The sequence below is a fragment of the Amphibalanus amphitrite genome, unplaced genomic scaffold (assembly GCF_019059575.1).
Source record: "Amphibalanus amphitrite isolate SeventyFive unplaced genomic scaffold, NRLGWU_Aamphi_draft 000163F_arrow, whole genome shotgun sequence".
NCBI lineage: Eukaryota > Metazoa > Arthropoda > Thecostraca > Balanomorpha > Balanidae > Amphibalanus > Amphibalanus amphitrite.
This window is the reverse complement of record NW_024881658.1, coordinates 498,468-519,798: the sequence shown is the minus strand read 5'-3', so window position 1 is coordinate 519,798 and position 21,331 is coordinate 498,468. Positions and strand designations below refer to the sequence as shown.

Here is a 21,331-nt window from a genome sequence, read left to right as displayed (position 1 = left end):
AAGATGCTGTTCAATGTTCAATGGTCATCATAGCGGTTTACAGGGACTACCAGTCATTGTTTTTGCGTATACTGCTGCTTTCTTAAGCACAACAGAGGTTATATATGAAATTCTAGTATAATATCCAAATAATATATTTAAAAACCCACGAAAAGATACACGAAATACACTACGCACACACGGTTTGGGAGCAAAACCAAACCCCATCGAGAATCGCATATCACTGCGACGGGAGGTCACGGCGGATGAACAGCATAGATGGCGGCACAGGCGACATCAGACCGCCGGGACACTGCATAACACACAGTTGGAACACAGGGCTCCCTGCTCAGGCAGCATCCAACAGGCAAAGCGAGTGAAAATGTGTGTGGAAATACGATAAACACATAGCGAAACGGAAGTGGAGAACGGGGGACATTGGACGAGAGCAAATCGAAATGGCATTCGTCATCGAGTAAGTAGTGCTGGGGTTTAGAGCCCTCGTTTGGTCGTGAACGAACTTATTTCTCGTTATTTGGTGCGAGATATCTACAAACCCAATAGCATCTTTCTAAGTAATTCTACACAGCCGACATATCTCTTACGACTAGGCCCACACTCGACTTGAAACTAAGAAAACAGATGAGAGACATCTTCCGTCGCTATAGGACAGATGAGCAAGTCACCACCCTCAGTGGAAAGTCTCGAATTGCACAGAACCCGCCAGTGGCCACAGACGCAGCTCCTACTTCTAACAAGTGAAGTACAATGTCGAAGGAACGGAGGGAGAGGGAGTCAGCGGAGGAAAGAGGGAGAGAGGAAGGGAGGGGGGCTGGGCAGTCACACTCTTGGACACGGCTTTGGCAGTGGCCGGCAGGGGCAGCGCCACTGAAAGTGGTGTTTCTAGTATATACACAGCTATAACACATGTGACGGCAGCGAGCTGCTGTCACTGAATGAGCGGGACGCATGGGAATGGCCAACACGCACTGCATGGCCTGCCCGAAAATGGGCCCCAATGTTTTATATATAAATGTACCGCTACACCGTATCTCCAGACATCGACCTGTCATGGTATCATGAGTTAGCATTGGGAGAATGCGGCAGAATATCCTGGGCTGATATCGTCCTAGACTCCTAAAAATAGCTTCCTCATTCATATCAATCGGCATGGATAAGAATAAGCACGTGCATACTGTGCACTGTGCAGTCATGGCTTCACATGACGTCCTCGTAAAATCGACCTTCAAAATACCTGAACAGGTAACTGAAAAAAACGACCGTTTTAATAAAAAACATCAATGGTAGCACACACCATTATCTGACAAAACAAACGGTCAACAGTACCCGCTGAAGGTTCCCCTGATCTCGGAAGAATGGGCCCCGACCAGCCCGATCGCATCTGACCGTGTTCAAGGCGGCGGCCGGCGGCTGTGGCTTGGCGCACGGCACTTAGTGGTCGTCAAAGCCGGGCATCGGGAACTGCTTGGCGAACTCGCGCACTCGCTTCCTGAGATCGGCTATCTTGGCTGCCGTTTCGGCGTCGGACGCCAGGCCGGCCTTGTAGTCCTTCAGACTCTTGCCTGGGGGAGCACACACAGGCAATGTCAAGCTGGGATAGGGATCGGTGATTAAACCCAGACCCAAAGGACAGACTGAATCTTACAACCCACGGTAGCATGAGTTTCCGATAGCATGATTTTCCGATAACTCATCACAATTAATTCCGAATATAGCGGTTCATTCAAGGATTTCTTCACCCAAAAGCAACGCGCTGACGTGAAATCCAAGTTCGATCCATAACCCCGAAACACCCATGAGCACACACAGTAAGTCAATCTGCCATTACCCTGACATCCCTCAGCTGAACACCCACCGGTTTTTGCCTTGAGCTCTGTGGCGATGTTGACCGCCTCGTCGATGAAGCCCACCATGAACACAAAGTCGTTCTCGTTCATGCCACGAGATGTCAGTGCGGCGGCGCCTGCGAACAGGGGCGTTTTCAGTGGTCAGCGGGTGAAGGATTCTAACCAGAGTCACTCGACGTCCCTTATACTCGTTAACACGATCAGTTAGCATGACCATTAAACAGTTTGCAAAAAATTGGTACCTGCATCTGAACAGTTTCGAATTGCACAGCACCCTTAAATGCAATGTTGACAAATGACAATATTCACTGGAGGGCTGGAGACACAAAATTCACCGAAAGCGTCATGTCTATTTAGCTCAACCGCCAACATCCACCCGGAGTCACATTCCCAGCCATAATCAATTCGCCGCCGGACAGCCGGACGCCACTCACCGAGCCTGAGGCCGCCGGGGTTCAGCGCCGACTTGTCTCCCGGCACAGAGTTCTTGTTGACGGTGATGTTGCACAGGTTGCAGATGAGTTCCACGCGAGCGCCGTCCAGCTGCTTGGGACGCAGGTCCAGCAGCACTAGGTGGTTATCTGGGAAAAGGTTGGGGCACAAGGGTCACCACAGGTTGGACACAAAACTCGAACAGCCGCGGCGGGAAGGTCAAACAATACGATGAGCAGGTGGTAGCAGCCTGAAATAACTGAACAAGTCTTGACTGCCACATTCACATCTCAAACATGCACTCACATCTCAAGCATGCATTTGCAACACAGCCATTTCTCATAATCGTCCTCTCTCATCATGTCCTTCACACTAACTAAACCTTATCCAGCGTCCCTTCTCCCTCTTTCGTCGAGCGACAAGGTGGGATTATAAGTCACACAGATTAACGGTGCGTGTGCGGTCAGCACTGACCGGTGCCTCCCGACACGACCGAGTATCCGTTCTTGATGAGCGCCGCAGCCATGGCCTTGGAGTTCTTCAGCGTCTGCAGCTGGTATTCCTTGAACATGGGGCTCATCGCCTGCCGGAGTCGGAGGAGAGCATAGCTTGGTCAGTGGAGCCGAGGTATAAAAGGTGACAACATTTTAAATAGAGTACCTGAAATCTGAAGCATAAAATATCTCACACTTCAGCTGACGTCTATCTTACCCAAACAGACTCAAGACACCACTTCTCAGGTTATGGAAGGACTGGGTCTACTGAACACAAGTAATTCCACCTGTCACAACGAAAAGATAAACAACCCACGAAACACAAACAGCAGCAGGCAGATCAAGCACACAGCGAAGCGGCTGTACCTACGCCTTTTAACCGTTCACCCATGACGGGTTAGATAAGGTCCAGTCAGATGGGCCACTCACAGCCCACCGCTGTCTCGCCTCTGACCTGTTTGAGCGCCACGGCCACGCCGCCGATGGCGTGGTTGTGCGGCCCGCCCTGTAGCGCCGGGAACACGGCCGAGTTGACCCGGTACTCGAGGTCGTACAGCGTCTCCTTGCCCTTCTTATCCACCGAGCGCACACCGCGCCGGAAGAAAATCAGACCCGCTCTGTGGAGAGACGGACCGTGGTGACGGGTCAGTTAGTGAGGTCAGGCTGTGTTGAATCAGGTTGGGGCGGGTCGTGCCACCTACAAACAGATAACTCATATATGGAAGCCAAAACTGAGCCACAACTACCGCTCAGAGTTCAGCAAGCCAACTTCGATTTCGTGGTTGTGACACGCAGCATACGCCCCAGTAAAAAGTCACTGTATCATGCTCCATTCCTGCCTGATTCTGCCTTACATTCACTTTCCTCGTTGAAAACCACTCAGTACCTGTTTCTTGACTCCACCATTCCCTACACTCGTTACACCAAAGTGCCTCCTGTCTCAACAGTACGCCATACTAATCCGCCAGATGACTGTCCACCTCCAAGATACCCACCCTCCCGCGACCCTTCCCTACCACCGGCTGACCTGGCGCCGCGCAGCGTCTTGTGCGTGGTCGTGGTGACGATATCGGCATAGTCGAACGGGCTGGGGATAACGTCGGCCGCCACCAGGCCCGAGATGTGCGCCATGTCCGCCAACAGGTACGCCTTCACGTCGTCACAGATCTGGGGACAGGGTGTCAGCGTCAGGGCGCCTGTAGACGTGGTGGAAGACTTTGAGCACATTCCGTAACAAGTAGAAGCCTTCAAGCTGTTATGCTTTCAGTAATTTCCATTGTCATCAAACAATAACGTACGTGGCGTAGAACGGAAAATAGATAAAAAGAAGATTCCAAACAAAACTTATAAAAGCAGCGAACAGTATCGGGTCACGCAATCCACCTCCTCACACCAAACGTTTGACTATCGTGCGCTGCGCCTGCCTTGGACGGACCCAAGGCGACGGACCTATCTGTTTCTCGGGTAGGAGCCCCCCCCCCCCCCCCGCGGACGGACCTTTCTGAATCTCGGGTAGTCGAGGAGGCGCGAGTAGGCGCTGGTGCCGGCGATGATAAGTCGCGGCCGGAACAGGCGCGCCGTCTCCTCCAGCTTGTCGTAGTGGATGTAGCCCGTGCTCGGGTCCAGACGGTACGGCATCGACTCGAAGTACACAGACGTCGCAGAGATGCGCTTGTTCTCGGTCATGAAGCCGTGAGTCAGACTGGGACGGAAACGCCAGGTGAAGGTAAACGCAATTACACAGGGAAGTCAATATCGGATCATTCGCAATGGAAGCGTAACGAAAATGATGTTGTGAAATTACCGTTGAGCGGTCACAACACAAGTCCACACTATCCCACGAATATCAGCAAAAAGCAAGCACGAATCCAACGAAAAACAGCCCGACAAAAACCTGTCTCGAGTCGGGTTATCGCCTTTCTAATAACTGGCAGCGGCAGGGTCGGTGTGAGACATGCTTTAGTGACCGAGTGAACACATTATATAATCCATTGCCGGGATGCCCTTATGGCCCAGCCTCTACCTCAAGTGAGCTGCCTCTCAGCTATCTTTCTCCTCTTCTCTCTCCCTCATGTCTTACGTAACCCTCTCCAGTCCATACCCCTCTCTCCCTCCCTCACCCCGCCCACTCACTGTCCGCCGTCGGGCAGGTCCAGGCCCATCAGTCGATCGTGCGGCTCCAGCACTCCCGTGTACGCCGCAAAGTTGGCCGGAGAGCCCGAGTAGGGCTGCACGTTGACTCCCCAGCGCGCCGGGTCCAGGCGGTACAGGTCCAGCGCGCGCTGCTGACACAGCAGCTCCACCTTGTCTACCACCTCCGTGCCGCCGTAGTACCTGGGAGCGAAGGGAGGCGGGGAGGGTGAGAACGGTGCATTGCTGTTCACGGGTCGGATGAGATGTCGGTAGCAGGAATATTAGAACAGCTGTGGGGGGGGGGGGGCAAATGGGACGATGGCTGAGAGCACCTGCCTGAGTGTGATTATCGATGACTCATTAGCTAAGGTCATTAGCAAAGCTAAGCAAATGTCACACACTACGCATCCCACAAATGACGCAAGCCGCAGGCATCGGGAATTCATCACCCAGGGGGAACTTCAGGCTTTGCCAAGTGTATTGGCATATATTTTTCCTTGTACTCCAACACATAACACATAACCAGCATCATATCGTGATGTGCCAACGATTCGATGACCACTATCAGGACGGACTATCCTATCGGCCACTATTTGTTTGCTTTGGTGCTTCCTCCCCACGGGCCTCACGGCCGTGCCTCTGCAGGGCCACAGCTAAACAGACGGTCGCCGTGACCCACCGCCCCTAGAGCTGGCCACACGTCGGGGGTCGCAAGGTACAAGCACCGATCGTCGTAGTGGTCAACTCAGGTGTATAAGCCGCATGGTATGGACCAGAGGCTATATTCTGAACTGGGCAGACAGAAGCGCGGGAAGTCGGTATGGCCACGGCAGACAACTTCCAATGAGACAAAGCCCTCTGGCCGCGGCAGACGAGCCCTCCGGAGTGCAACACAGTCCCCTGACCGAGAAACAGGGCCTCTGAGTGGGGGCTCAGCGATCACTGAGCAGAACTACGCAATACGCAGCCCGCAGCGACTGAGACGGGGGTAACAATATTGACGCTACGTGCTGCGGTAGTCAACGTGACAGTCAACGTGAATCCGTGATGTCACAATAATAACGATCACATGCAGGGCTGCGGAGTCGATGGATTTTCGGCGACTCCGACTCCGACTCCGACTGCGGCTTTCAAAAACCAGCTCCGACTCCGACTCCGGGCAGAATTGTCAACTCCGACCGACTCCAACTCCCGACTCCGACTCCGCAGACCTAGCAGGGCTGCGGAGTCGACAGATTTTCGATGACTCCGACTCCGACTCCGGCTCGGGTTTCTAAAATCGACTCCGACTCCGACTCCGACTCCGGTCACAACTGTCGACTCCGACCGACTCCAACTCCGACTCCGACTCCGACTCCGCAGCCCTGATCACATGTTTGCCAATGCACACAAGATACTGGCTGATTCAATGCCCGATATTTGCCGTAAAAAGGATAAATCTACGGCGTCAAGCATATAGCAAAAACCGACAAACCCATGCAGTGGGTAAATATAGCGTGCTTTTTATCAGCCTCTCTGCCGGGTCTCGGTGCAAGTGTCACCGTCGGCGGGGGCCTGGCCGTCCCCTGACACCACGAAGGTCAGCTCCGTACCAACACAGTCCAGAGCGGGGCCCGCTGGCACCAGATGTAAACAGAGCGGAGATGGAGGGGCGGTGGTCGGGCCGTGGCCGCGCCACTAACACGCCAGAGACACGATACGTTCGTTACCAGAGCTGCGGTCTTGAATATACGTGTACCTACATATTTTACATCTGCGTCAGGCTTTAGAAGAGATATACTCACACTAAAAGTTAATCAAAGGGTAAGATGGAGACATAAAATGATCAGAGAGCCATTTTTAGCTCCACCAGCGTCGCCGTCATGGGCGGGTACCGCTCAATACGAGCTGGTAGCAGCCGCCGTATCCCGTACTGAAGGGACGGGTGAGATGGGGCTGGTAATGACACTAGAATCCGGTGTCGGATAGAGGAGCACAGCGCCCGAAAGCCGGAAGGTCGTGTACCGCGTCTCATGGCGCCTCAGACTCAGCCCGCCCGGTAACACGAACGGAATGCCTACGTCCAACGACTTTTTCAATAGTTTTCAATATAAAAAAGAAACTCTGTGAAGCAGTTGTCATCTCAAAATCATTAACCCTCGCATGTGTGCGGCGTTTTCCAGCTTCTAATGTGTAGGGGGGGGGGTCGGTTGGACCCCCCCCCCTTGCCGTTTGGCCCCTGATCGAGCTAGAGCTTCGCGGAAAAAACGAGCGTGTTGCCCGTGACGAGAGGAAGCGGATGATACCCAATTTTAAGGTCCTAGGTCATTGGTTGACCTTCCAGGTCAGGTCAATGACCCAAAGTCGGGAAAATCGGGACCTGTTAGAAAGTCGTAAAGTGTGGCTGCTAAGGGGTTTTTCGGGGTGCTGATCACGAATATCGTGTTAGTTTTGATCACAGATGATGTCTTGAAGCATTTAGACCAGGTCGGGTCAGGTCAGGTCAGGTCAACCAGTAGGCGTCGTGACGGGTATTCGTAGTACGTGTCAACCGCCTCTGACAGCTTCGTAACATGTTACGAAGTCACCAAAACTACTTCGTAAATGTTCAAATGGTTGCTAAATTCGAATTCAGCTCCAAAAACTAGCCTAGAAACATGTAAAACTCGAAAAAGTGACCCGAGGTCACCCGAGGTCACCAAAGGTCAATGACTTGACATGACCTTCAGGTGACCTTGACACACACGGGAGTAACATCAAATCACATGTTTGAACGTTTGAAACCACGAAAAGCTTGCAAACACGCGGCTAGTGCGAGCCGACATACGCGAAATCGCGATTACGGCCAAACATGGTCTCGGAAAAGAGGTCACAGGTCAAAGGTCATTTGGGTCAGGGTCATGAAATTTTCAGGGTAGGTGTAAAATTGATCAATGCGAGGGTACTGAAAGTTTCGTCGCGATTGGCCGCTTTTTACGCGAGTTATTCGCGAAAAACCATGGGGGGGGGGTCCATCCGACCCCCCCCCCTACACATGCGAGGGTTAAATCCCACTCAGATCACACGGATTCACGGGCCTGTACCGGCGACACTCGAAACGATCCCGTACGCCATATGACGACCTCGTTCAGCTGTCAGCTCCGAGACATCCCATTCACACCCGCTCGCTGTCTACGGGCCACTAACAGCACGTGTCTCCCCCCCCCCCCCCCCCATCAGGCCTGAGGCTGCCACGCCAGTACCGTCAGAGCGGGATTTTCGTTGGCCGGACGCCCACCAGGCCAACGGTCTACCCTCTCTGCTCCAATGCGACGGCAAGAGCGCCGTATAAACCACCGAGCTAGCGGTCGGTCCGACTTGGAGATCCTGATCACATGGAATTCGCTCCTAAGACTCTCTATCCTAACGTGATCTAATGACTGAACATTCGCCGGCCGTTGCTCAGACGATTAACAAATCTCGAGAGGCATTCGTCAACGCTCAATGTTGGCCTCCGTGGCGAATGGGCGGTCGAATAAGCCGAACTTCATATAAGAGCCGTGCCATCGCTCTGGCTACTCGCCTCCGCTAGGCCGGCCGAGTTATTACCTATCGATCACAACTCACGGTTCGTCGGAAGGTCATCTCAGGCTCAAAAGAAACGGTATACACCATTCGAAAGCTGACGGTGAGCTGAATCCAAAAATGTAATTTTTATCCAAATCGATCGATGGCCTTTTTTGAAAATTGCGTTTTTGTAAAAACTTAATAATTTTTTAATCAACGGGCTGTCCCGGACATTCTTGAAAAAATTAACATGTTTTTTCGAGTTCCAGTGAAAGCTGAATGCCAAAAGAACAATATTTAGCGAAGCAATATTTCCTAACATTAATATGCGTCTCCCACAGCCGACAATAAGGCGCAATTACACAGCTCAGTGTCACGATGGACCAAAGTCAGCCACACAGAAGCGTGAAATGACCCTTATCGACTCACAGACCCGGCGCTCTCGGCCCGCCTGACCGGCCACGGAAAGAACGTTCGGCTCTCGTTCTACTAAACAAATGTCATATTTGTCAGTTTAACTGTCCACATCGCTATTAAAGTTATTCAGGATACTTGTGAAGAAAATTCATTGTTCTGCTTGATTTAAAACATGCTTCAATTTACATTTTTCTTATACATGTTTTGTTCCATCCAGCTGCGCTAAGTGCCCGCGCAGGGGAAGTGAGCGGGGTTTCACTGTCAGAGGCTGTACTGGTGACAGCTGCTCGGCCGTGCGACCGGTCAAAGGTTACCCTGCCCTACCGGGCGCTACCCCCACTCCACCGGAGCTGAGGCCGGTGCAACCTCTGACATTTCAGCGCGGCCAATTTTCCTTATATGGGCATGATACCAAGCTCAATTGAGCAAAGTGGACATGAACAAATGTAAATTAATGCATGATGTGAAGGTGACAGGGCAATGAATTTTCTTCACAAGTATCCTGAATAACTTTAATAGCGATGAGGACAGTTAAACTGACAAATATGACATTTGTTTAGTAGAACGAGAGCCGAACGTTCTTTCCGTGGCCGGTCAGGCGGGCCGAGAGCGCCTGGTCTGCGAGTCGATAAGGGTCATTTCACGCTTCTGTGTGGCTGCCGCTTTGGTCCATCGTGACACTGAGCTGTGTAATTGCGCCTTATTGTCGACTATGGGAGACGCATATTAATGTTTGGAAATATTGCTCCGCTAGATATTGTTCTTTTGGCATTCAGCTTTCACTGGAACTCAAAAATACATGTTTATATTTTCAAGAATGTCTGGGACAGCCCGTTGAATAAAAAATTATTAAGTTTTTACAAAAACGCAATTTTCAAAAAAGGCCATCGATAGATTTTGATAAAAATTACACTTTCGGATTCAGCGTATCGTCAGCTTTCGAATGGTATAAATCGTTTCTTTTGAGCCTGAGATGACCTTCCGACGAACCGTGAACTGTGATCGGGGAAAATAGCGCAGGGGAAGGGGGGGGGGGTGAGGAGGTAGCCGAGGATACGCCAGGATCAGTCAGAGTCGCCCCAACAGCCACGCCGCGTTCTTCGGTATGCAACCGTGACAATGCAGTCCGCTATCTACATTCAATGTGTTTTGTATCATTCCGGGCCAAACTCCATTTGCGCCCGTCCAGCAGCCGTGTCTGACGCCTGAGGGAGCGGAACACTCACCTCTGTCCCGGGTAGCCCTCCGAGTATGTGCTGCGGTGCACTCACCTCTGTCCAGGGTAACCCTCACCTCTGGGCTCTGTCCCGGGTAGCCCTTCGAGTATTTGTTGTAACACACTCACCTCTGTCCCGGGTAGCCCTCCGAGTATTTGTTGTGGAGGCAGGAGCCCATCGTCTCCAGGACGGCGCGGCTGACAAAGTTCTGAAACACGCACACAGGAGGCATGCGACTGTTAGCAAAGGGACTCCCGGCTACACATCGTCAAATGAGCGGGGCTCCAGACAGAGCTAGCCTCCCTACAGGCTACATCTTGCTTAAGATTTTGATGGGGACAGACACGGTTGTTTTTTCTTCGACGATCGTGCCCCCTAAATCGTGCCTGGTGTCTGGTGACCGTCACATTGGCATGGAAGATAACTCATTTTTACTTAAATGAGCATCAAGTATAGGAAGTCCATTTTAATGCTTGCATAATTATCAGAACAGTTTTCATATTTGCCATTAGCCTGATTCTATGAATTACCCTTGCGCCAGTCCCCAGCACATGGAAAGTGAAGACAACTGCCGGCTCCATTGCGTCACCGTCTGCCGGTGCAGCGGGCCCGCCCTGCAGCGTTGGCGCCGCGCCAGGCCAACCCGCCGGGCCGGTCGGCGGCGGCACGCGGCCCGGCGCTGGCGGCGGTTGCCGGACCCCATGGCTGGGGGCTCGGCCCAGAGCCGACCGGCGCGAACGGCTGGGGTGGCTGGCCGGCCGCCAACTCCGCCCGCACCGGCACAACGCGCCGGTCGCCGAACCCCGAGCGGCGGTAAACGCACTCAAATACACAACAAACAGGCAATTACCCAACGGTGCCTAATGCCTAGACTGAAGGCCTTATTAGACACGAGGAAATGACACATCACAACATCATTTCAAGTCTAAGCATCACGTTCATGAGGTCTACGATAAAAGCTTGATAATTGATCGTGTTTCGTTCTTGATAATTTGATAATCACACAACTCCTAGTTGATCTAATCACTGTAAGCAAATAACATGACAACCACTCGGCTCGCCGCTAAAATTTAAAACTCTTGCCTTTGTCAGCAATCTGACATCAAATGCCACATTTCGCCGAATAACCCTATGACCATATAAGCTTCGGTTATGCAACACGTGGTTGTTGCGGGTTTGCATGGCAACTAACATAGCGTCTTGCTGGCAGCCATCTGCAGTCACGACGCTGCTCGACCGCTTTCGGAAGGCGGCGTGTCTGTCCAACGGTGAATGCTCGCTGTTGGGATATCAGTCTGGTCACGCAGCATGCATGTCCGAAACACCTGCATATCGGAGGTGCAACTACACCATTTATGGATGTCCAACACCCCTGGCAACAAATGCAAAGGAGACATCAGATCGTGTCCCGTAAACCATGCAAAGCAAAGCAACGGAACTCGAATGTTGAGCACATCGTACCCACTGCCCAAGCCCCTGAGCAATGAATATGTTTGTCGACCTACAAGCAACGAGGTTGGTAGTTTGAAAAAAAAAATCATGACGTCCCATTAAAGGAAGGGTGCCACCTTCCGAAATTTTTGTTCTATGAATCTATTTTACTTATTTGAATTTTTAGACGTGGTTAGCGCGTCCACAATATACAAAAAACCGAAACATTGCATTTAATACATTGGCCAAAAAAAAGATCGTTGTTTATATCACCACTACAACTCAAGGTCGTTTGATGTGGCAGCTAGGACGGCTGGCATATCCTGTTGTCATGGCAACATATCATTCTGCCATTTGCATTGATGGCGCAACTGAGACAAAAAGATGAACAAATAAAAAGGAAGAAGATATCATGATTTGAACTAAGTTGTAGGTAACCAAGTAGGTAACTGTTGGCCATATTTGCCAACAGTTAAAGAACATCAAATAAGTCGAGTAAAGGTTTTTCCTTTACAATGCTTAAGAGATCTATGGAACCCTTCACCCTTCATGCAACTTACTAGAAAAACTTCCCAATTAAAATTTTAAAACTTAAGTGTATACCATAAAGGAAAAATATACCCTTTCAAAATGATAAAACATGCTTCAAAAGTATAACTTTTATACATACCTTTGCTGATTTCATGTTTTATAAAATACCCTTAACACGACGAGGAAATAGTGCTGAAGATTTTTGCCTGCCCGAATGCTGGCAGCAAAACTCGCAAATGATAACTTCACGTGCGGATTCAATGCTGACCGTCTCGAGCATAGGTAAGTGAAGCCGGTTTTTAGTTTCATGTGAGGCTAATCTTGTAAAAACTGCGTTGTGTCCAAAAGGTGGCACCCTTCCTTTAACACGCGCAGTGGAAGGGTTGCGAGTACTACGCCCAGTGGAAGGGGGGGGGGGCGGATGTCGCCCCCCCTAAGATCTCAGCTCCCACTGGAGCTAGGAAGACGAAATTTGGAGGGTAGGTGGGGGCCCAGGGGAACTCTGTTGTGTGTGAATTTCATGACCCTAGGTCAATATCTTCAAGGTCAAATGAGGTCAAAAGTGGTCAAATCTGCCATATTAGCGACTTTTTTGCGTTTACACGCCGATAACTCAAAAAGTTACCGGCCGATTTTCTTTTTTCTTTCACTATACGAAAGAACATACATTTGTAAGTATGAATGGTGAATTTCTTGTTAATCCAACAATAAATATGGCAGTTAGAAGCCTGCTAAGCGTAAGATGTCGCCGGCTGAGGCGGGATCGGCGGACGCGGGAAACGCGGCAATCACAATTTTGTGTTTACACACTCATAACTCAAGTTGTTACCGGCCGATTTTCAAAATTCTTTGACCATAAGATTGCCTGTACATTTCTTAGTCTTCTCACAAAATTTGACGCGAATCGAATATAATCAGCGGTAAGGAGCGCGATGTAAAGACGGAACCGTCCCGCCCCGGCACAGTCTACAATTCAGGCGGCGCGTAACGGCTAGCGCCGGCCGCCGCGCCGCCGCGGCGGCAGGATGTTTGACTTTACACCGCTATTACTAGAAAAGTTGTGACCCGATTTTTTTATTTCTTGCACGAGAAGATCCGCAGTTCAATTCTGGACAGGTAGCCAAAATTTCACATTAATATCATGTTTGCGGCGCGAGTTATCGGCGAAAAACAGGAGGGGTGGGCGAAATCCGCCCCCCCTTCCACTGCGCGTGTTAAAGGTGACCGGACCGAGTGACCTCGAGGTAAGCCACCGCCCAGCCGCCACCGTCACTGATTCTGACGTCAAGCAACGCCGACCCATAGCTAGAACCGGAACGATCCGGTTATAACCGCATGACAAACCGGATAAGTTTGGACGAAACCGGTCTGCCGACCAGCGTGCGGCTAGTTTTCATTTTTTTTCGCCGGGCGACTGAGGTCGACTCGCGAGCGCGTGTAGGTCTGTGGCGGGCGACTGGAGCGCAGCAATAGGGTGGGCGCCTGAGAGCTCTGGCCCCGCAGCGGACAGGCAGAAACTAAACAGAGAAAATGAACGGCCACTCTGCCGAGTGTGAGGCAATTAAAGGGACCCTCCCACCTTCAAAAAAGTTAATGAATTGGCATGAAAGTGATGTCGCTCGGTTCAGAAAGAGCAAAAACAAATATCTACCAAATTTCATCGAAAAATATTCACCGGTTTTCAAGATATTAGACTTTTACTTTTGTTTATTTTTTTGGGATCTTCGCTGTTCCTATAGCGACTTTATTTGAAAGTGCGGCATTTGTTGCGCGCAAAGCAGCATATACCACCGCGTGCTACAAAACGTTTTAGTCAAACATTTAAAAATCGTTAGATATCTGCGCTGACGTCACACATTCAGAGGGGTATTCCTATGCATTAGCCCCTCTGAATCAAAATGCTGCAATTTTGAAATTCAATATTTCCGATTTAAGGCATTTCTCGATGTTGTGAGTGCCGAAACCGGTAATTGTGAGCCAGGGACCCCATTTTGGCTATCTCAACTCAAATCTAATGTTAAGGTGGGAGGGTTCCTTTATGACACTGACTCGACCAGCTGCTGTATGCAGCATGTCATCGTGGACATACCGCGGTAAATAGTTCAAACAACCCGAGTTAACTATGTTCGGCGTAGATGCCAAATTCTAGCCATGTCAAGAAAGCGCAGCCTAAAACCTAATCAGTAATCACACCACAACGCGTCGCAATTGATTGAGGATCCAGAACTCAAAGCAGGCTTGCACATCGACCTCTGCTGACACGATTTGACCTGATTTCTGCCCGCCAAACCTTTCAGCTCCAGTCAATTAGTTCTGCGTCTGTTAGCTATCACTGACCCATTGTACATTTGACCTTGACTTATGTCGGCACTGGCAGTCATGGACCGTTACATAAACATGGTAACAGCCCGAGTAACCAGGTCACTACGGCGGGGAGCCAACGGAAAGCGGCCGTCGCGAGCGGACGTTACAAGCAACGCCTTCCGTTATAATGGCGATACTAAACCACTGGCATCGTATCTTAGCTTCGCAATAAGCTATCGAATATTTTGACTTAGCCCGTTGTCGGCTACAGAAAAAAATCAAATGAGTAGTAAACATGACATCACCAGGTAGATACCTTCCCAGACTTTTTTCAGTGCGCACGACGTCAGTGCGACTGGGCATCGTGTAACGGGCGCGATTCAATGTGACATATATTGAATGTTATATTAACTTCATAAATAAAAGCTAACATAAATGTGCGTTGATAGAATTAGAATCGTTGACAATGACATACCGATCCTATCTAGGCCAGCTTTATGGTAAAGCATAGTTTAACTGGGCTGGAACCTCATGAACTCGGCAATAGCTATTTGCCATCAGACGCCGTTCAAAACTGACAGTTATTCCCACGTAGGGATGGCACTCCTTTAGCAAAAGTCACTGTTGCTTTATGACGATTGTCATTTTCGGTACAATCACCGGTATCCCATTCACCGTTGTTACGATCATTATTATCACAATTACGGTTATCACAATACCACACCATACCATACCTAATCATAATCATGATCATAGCAACCCAGACAAAATGTCATTGCCCATCCGTACTGTTTCGTGCACGCTACTGCGTCCAAAACCAGACAGCATGCCACCTCCTTGGGTTCATTCCTGCTGCTCAGGACCCACCTCAGAGGCGATGAGCTCGAGTCCGTGCACCTGGCGGTCCTTCTCCTCCTGCAGTAGGCTCCACATCTCCGGGTCGTCATCCTTCAGCTCCTCGCGGCCCGTCCAGGAGGAGGCGAGCCGGGCAGCCGCCGGGCCGCACAGTCCGCCCACCTGGAGACAGACAGGACACATCAATACTGATGGGGATTCATTGTTGATCATTAGAAAAGATTCTGAATAATTTATCTTCAGCTGTCCTTGTCTATTGTCAATCTAGCTTGGAAATCTTGCACAGCTATCTATGGCAAAAATATACAATGCCAATTGCTTCCTGTAAGTTTTATATCCTTGACAAAGATTCTTTTGCACTGCTGGCATTGCAAAGTTGTGACAATTTCGGACCATACAGAGAATTTTACTAGACTGTTTGACAGAATAGGTTAGCGAATGACATGACCTGATTATGTGGTTAGTGTCCCTCAATTTGACTTTAATCAAAGCCCAGGTATGCTTTAACTTTTATCTCTCCACTTCTAAAACATTTTAATCTGCATGAATCAAGGGCCATCAGTTGTAAGCTCAGAGCTGGGCAGCACAAAAGCCCCTTGGGCAGAGGCTTAAAGCTACCCAATGCATTTCATGCAGGAATTTTTTCATTTTTACAGATTTCTAGATCTTTGGCATAAAGTCAATCTTTTAATTATATATCAAATATTTTAGCTTTTGGGCTTACGTTACACGTGACACGCACAGATCAATCGTGCAATTAAATTCATTATTCAATCACAATAGGCAGTGGCGGATCCAGGGAGCAAAATGGGCATTTGCCCCCCAAACGGCAAGATTTTAACATTACGCCTAAGAACAATGCATGGAAAGAATCGATAAATTAATATGGTTTGCCCCCCCCCCCCAAAAAAAAACTCTGAGCTGGATCCGCCTCTGACAATAGGTTAATAAGCCAGGTAATCAAAATGGAAATACTCACTTTCGAGCTAATCAGTGAATAGCGAAGTGTGCTGTAGAGAGACATAATTGATATTTATCTGCCTGTTAAAAATGAGCCCAGAACAGTAAGGACCGTCAGGTGCACTTCGCGGCAGCAGCAGCTCCAAATGCTTACTTCCGTGCCGTATTCTGTAACACAAAAGAAGACACCAGAGTGAGAGGGCTGAATGACACCAATAAATAGTCGAAAACAAAGATGTTGAATATGATAATATGCAAAAAATCGCCACATCCGGTGCACAGGACGAACCCACAACGCGGACAGCTCAAAATAAACTGGAAAGCCCATCGAGTAAATTGTGTAAACTGTGCAACGAGTTCCAAAGATCAACTGATGATGTCATCAAAGTTCAGACCAATGGCTGACCTTGTTTCTCTCAAGCCAAACAAAACGATTGTATCAACTGGCATAGCAAGTCATAGTTGATAGCTTTTGTGTGTAATGTACAAGTCTGAGGAAACTCAAGCCAAATTACTCACATTTTCTGGTGGGAAATAGTGAAAAAAGGTTTAAAAGTAAAGTATTTGCTGACGTCACAGGTACAAAGAACCACCAAACTTTATGGTAGGACTCTGTTCCTTAGCAAATTATTGTCGCACAAATACCAATACTGTCGACAGCAGAAAGACCGGAATTTAGAGCAGCAGCTTTTTATAAAAAATGAAAAATTACAACCAGCATGACGATGGATGCCTATGCCGTGGTAAGAATAAAAGATCTGGGTCAACGGGCTTCTAGAGCAGTCATATAGCCCTTGATCGAAGCCTCCAAAGCCACTGAATGTAAGAGGCGTTGACCCCATTCTTTTCTCCTATCATATCCTACCATCCTACCGGCCACCACCCATATCTCATCCCGTCTGCTTTGAATAACGGCGCATGTAGAAATATTCTGTAGCGGCATTAGACGCACACAAGACGCAAACAGAAGCATCAAACAGCGCTAATAGCTGTACCAAACCGCAAACGGCATGCCGAGGCAATAACCTGTATGTATGTAACCTGTATGTATGTATGTATGTATGTAACCTGTATGTAGGAAATAGTTCACTTTTAACATGGGACTTTGAACTGGAATAGCAGTTTCGTAGCTTGAGCTGAGACTAGCACAAATCAGGAGCTTTTACGGCTCAACGATCACCCTAGACGAAGATATTCCATTTCTCGTTCCGAAAAGAGTGCCTTGCAGAGGAATGTGTGCCTTGCACAGGAATGCAGCCACGTCATCGTCAGCCAATCAGCATGCTGCTTACAGCTAATGCAGCATGCGTAGGTTTGAACTACGCAATATGATTGGTCAACGCGTAATAAGCTTCCGCGTCAAACATTATTTTACATAGAATATAGTTCGTCCTATATTAAAATATAGAAAATAATTGTTTTTACAACAAGGTTTTATTTTATTTTCTGATCATATTGAGCATAAAGAATCGTAAATTCATAGCAAAATACTAATTTCAGGAAAGTGAACTGTTTCCTTTAAGTCATCACCCTTGCTGCGCGGATCATGATGTAGCGAACGCCTTTACCGTTAGTTGCTCTCGCGTTTTTCTCGTCTAACTCCTTAAGCGAAACTCCTGTTCAAAGGCTCGCATTCCTTTTCCTCACTTGCACGATGGGCTCAGTGGGCGCCGCATAAAAGCATGTCACATACACTTACAAGATAAAACACAGATGCATCACCTCCAACAAGAAGATACTGATCGTAGCTTCCTGTCAGAATTACGTGTATTGTCTTTGAGATATAAACTATACATGGTATACAAAACGGGGCCTGGGCCGAGCCAGAGCGGCCATATCACCCCGCTGGTCACTGAAACCGACTCACTGACGCGACCGGCACCGGCCGCCGGCGTCCGACCAGGAACTGAAACTCGGCAGGCGGCGGCGCGCGCGCGCTCGCACTGAGTATTACACGCCGGTCGGGGCCGGCCGCCGCGCCGCCGGTCCCACATGGCAAGGTCGGGCGCCGCCCCCGGTCATGGCTCCTCTTCGCACTCACACTGCCGGTCCCGACGCACGAGGCCGGCCGGACACCGGATAATTTGGCATGGCGCCCGCGCAGAATGGCGGGAGACACTCGCGCATAAGACATTTCCTTACTAGTCATGCTCTCACACGATTGCAGTCGTCTCGATCATGAGCGCATCCGCAAAACACAGGGTACGCATGAAAACTCATTCGATTGCTGAATAAAAAAACGAGACAGAGACGGGAAGGAATGTCACAACCGGGCGGCCCGGGGCCGCGCGCACACACTGGTCCCACTAAAGCGCAGAAGAGCCACCGACAACGCAATAAAATGGATATCACAAAAAACAAAGGGCGCGGGCGGCGCGTGGCGGCGCAGTCGCCGGCCGCTCATCGCTGCACCACATTGACCACGTCGCGCACCGTGTTGGCTAGTTCGGAGAAGAGCCGCTGGGCGTCGCTGCTGTTGCGCGCGCCGGCCGAGCGCAGGGTGCCGGCGTGCGTCTCGAGGCGCCGCTGCAGGTCACGGAACCGGAGCCGACCGGTGGGCGGCACCTGGTCCGCGTGCGCGCCGCACGCCGTCAGCAGCAGGCCCAGCTTGTCCGACAGCTGCATGCACGCCACACTGGAGGCGGACGAGGCCTCCAGGGCGCCCAGGCTGCGCTCCACGGCGGCGGCCAGGTCGCGCACGGCCTCCGCCGAGCCGCCGGCGCCGGCCGAGCGGCTGAGGCCGGCCGGCGGCGCGCTGGTCGGGTGCGGCGGCGGTTTGAGCGTGCCGCGCTCGGCAGAGGTAATGCACGGCGTGGCGTACACGCCCGGGCCGCCGGCGGGCGCGCGGCCGGCCGCCGTCAGCGGCTTGATGGACGGCTTCACCGGCACCACCGGCTTGTCTGTCTCCTGCGTCGGCGGCCAGCGCCGCTCGAACTTGGCACGCACACTCTCCACGCCACTCTCAGCGGGCGCCGGGGCGGCCGACGGCGGCGCCGCCTCGCCGGCCGGCTCCAGACTAGACTGCGGGGCAGGGGGAGGGGGAGGAGACTCCTCCTTGGTGGCCGGCGCCGTCGAGGCTCGCTCCGACGTCGGCGAGCGGTCGGACAGTTTCGGCGAGGTTTTGTCAGCGGCCTCGGCCTCCCACATTTTCCGCAGGCTGCTGATGCTGCCGGCACTCTGCCGTTTGTCCTGCTCGTCGTCGGGGGACGCCTGTTCCGGCGGGTCAGTGACCTCGGCCGGTGCCTCCACCGGCGGCTCCTCGGCAGATGGCTCCTCCGGCTCGGCCTCTGGAGGCTCGGGCTCCGCCTCCTCCCCCTCCCCATCCCCATCACCCTCAGCAGCGGTAGAGGCGGCGGCAGTAGCCGAGCCCGCCTGCTCCAGCCACCGCTCCACCCGCTCAGAGGGCTTCTCGGGCCGGGCCGGGTCGGACGGCTGCGGCTCACCCTCCTCCGTCCGAACGCCGTTCTTGTCCGGCTTTTTGAGCAGCGCCCGGAAGTCGGTCTGCTCCGGCTCCGCCTTCGGCGCCGTCTCCGCAGAGCGGTCTTTATTTCGCGTTTTCCGCAGTCCAAACCGCAGACTCGCTGTGCCGTCGGCTGGCCGAGACGCGGCGTCACCGTTCCGCTCCGAGGTGCGACCGGTCGTTTTCCGAAGCGCCGACTTGAAGCTGGTGACGGCCTCGTCCGTCTGCGAGCCCTCGGTTGACTTGTGGACGCGTCTCAGAGGCGGCCGGAACGACTGCAGCTTGGCCTCGGAGCGGGCCCAGTCGGAGCGCTGTGAGCCGGCCGCCGCCGCCGCGGGAGGCTCGCCCTCGGCACCGTTCTCACGCTGCTTCTGCTGGATCTCAGAGACCAGCTGAGCACTGATGGACGGGGTGAGGGACGCCGGTTTGGGCGCCGCCGGCGGCTGCGGCCGCGCGCGCTGCCCGGTCCCCAGTCGCGTCACCAGGTCGTCACTGCGCTTGGCGCGCTCGGAGAGGTTTGAGTACTCTGCGCGGCGCTGAGTGCGAGGACTGGGCACCGGCCTGCCGCGGCCAGCCGGCGGCTGACTGAAGCTCTGCATCACAGGGCCGCCGGTCGACAGCTGGTCCTTGAGGTCCGGCGGCGGCGGCGGGAACGTCGGGTCGATGATGAAGTCGGCCTCGATGTCGTCCGGCGGCGGCAGCTCCGTCGGCGGCGGCGGAAACTCCAGCTCGGCCGGTTTCCGTTTCTGGCGCGGGGACGGCCGGCGCCGGTCGGTCGCCGACTCCGCACCGCCCCCGCCATTACCACCACCGCCGCCCGCCGCGCCGGCAAACACCCTCGGACTGAGCCGCGACAGCCGCGGACTCTGGAAGCCACTATTGGATGAGTTGGAGCGCACCATAGCAGACGGTTTCTTGGCGGCGGCGGCGGAGGCCGGCGGCCGCACGCCCTCCGCCTCAGTGTGACTGCGCGGCGCGCGAGCCTCGCCTCCCGCCCCGGCGGCCGCCTCACCACCCTCCGCACTGCCACGCATACCGCTCTCGCGCAACGAGTCCAGAAAGGCGCCGATGCGCGCGCCCTTGGGCAGCGTGCCGTACCGCTTGATGGACTCGTTGACGTGGTGCTCCTCCAGCGGCGCTACCTGGATCGGTTTGCGCGGCGGCTGCGCCGGCGACGGGAACGTTTTGGCACGTTTGGCGCGGTCGGCGGCGGGCGGGTGGCGGCCCGACGCCATGTGCGAGGGCGTGGAGCGCGAGGAGCGCGCCGACTCCTCCGTCTCCGGAGTGCGCTCGTCGGCCGGGTCGGAGGGCTCCGAGCCGCCGGCGCCGCCCTCAGAGTCCTCGGCCACCTCCTCCGTGTACGAGCTGTCCCGGAACGAGCTGTGGCGTGCACAGGGGACGGGGCGGAGGGATGGTTAGAGCTGGGGTACACATGGGAGAAGCGGGTAAACGCTCAGAGCTGTGGGGTGTACCAGACGACAGGTGACGGTCAGAACTGGGGTGCACACCGTCACTGCTGCATCGTTATAGACGCGTGACATTTTACTTCACATGAGACAAAAGTTAATATATTCCTCATAATTAAACTGCGACGCTCCAAATAACAAAAGCATCATCGATGCATTCATATAATTCTATACTGCATCCAGCTGAATAACATCAAAGTCGACCGCCCCTTCCCGGCCTGACCACCACCCTCTGACGCCACTGTGCCGCGTCTGCGTC

At 52.4% G+C, this 21,331-nt stretch overlaps 2 protein-coding genes across 7 annotated transcripts in view; both read right to left on the bottom strand.

Annotated features, from left to right (window-relative positions):
• Positions 1-118: 118 nt before the first annotated feature.
• Positions 119-16,639, bottom strand: LOC122383413 (serine hydroxymethyltransferase, mitochondrial-like). Of its 4 annotated transcripts, none has more exons than XM_043369778.1 (12): positions 16,553-16,639; positions 16,166-16,314; positions 15,199-15,348; positions 10,194-10,273; positions 4,907-5,107; positions 4,271-4,475; positions 3,801-3,940; positions 3,228-3,390; positions 2,754-2,862; positions 2,282-2,428; positions 1,856-1,963; positions 119-1,562 (listed from the first exon to the last, which is right to left on the bottom strand). In XM_043369778.1, exons 2-12 carry the CDS (start codon positions 16,208-16,210, stop codon positions 1,432-1,434), a joined length of 1,479 nt encoding a protein of 492 aa, XP_043225713.1. In that variant the 5' UTR covers positions 16,211-16,314; positions 16,553-16,639; the 3' UTR covers positions 119-1,431. The 4 variants fall into 4 exon arrangements, with proteins under 4 accessions (XP_043225713.1, XP_043225710.1, XP_043225712.1 ...); XM_043369775.1 differs by lacking the exon at positions 16,553-16,639 and adding an exon at positions 16,436-16,493; XM_043369777.1 differs by lacking the exon at positions 16,553-16,639 and adding an exon at positions 16,440-16,467.
• Positions 16,640-17,860: 1,221 nt separating this feature from the next.
• Positions 17,861-21,331, bottom strand: part of LOC122383415 (tyrosine-protein kinase ABL1-like) — a 47,998-nt gene continuing 44,527 nt past the window's right edge. For 2 of the 3 annotated variants that reach the window (XM_043369779.1, XM_043369782.1), the window contains exon 14: positions 17,861-20,998. In XM_043369779.1, the coding sequence (XP_043225714.1) occupies positions 18,547-20,998 (2,452 nt within the window). In that variant the 3' untranslated portion in view covers positions 17,861-18,546. The remainder of the gene's footprint in view (positions 20,999-21,331) is intronic. The other variant, XM_043369780.1, reaches the window with a different exon arrangement.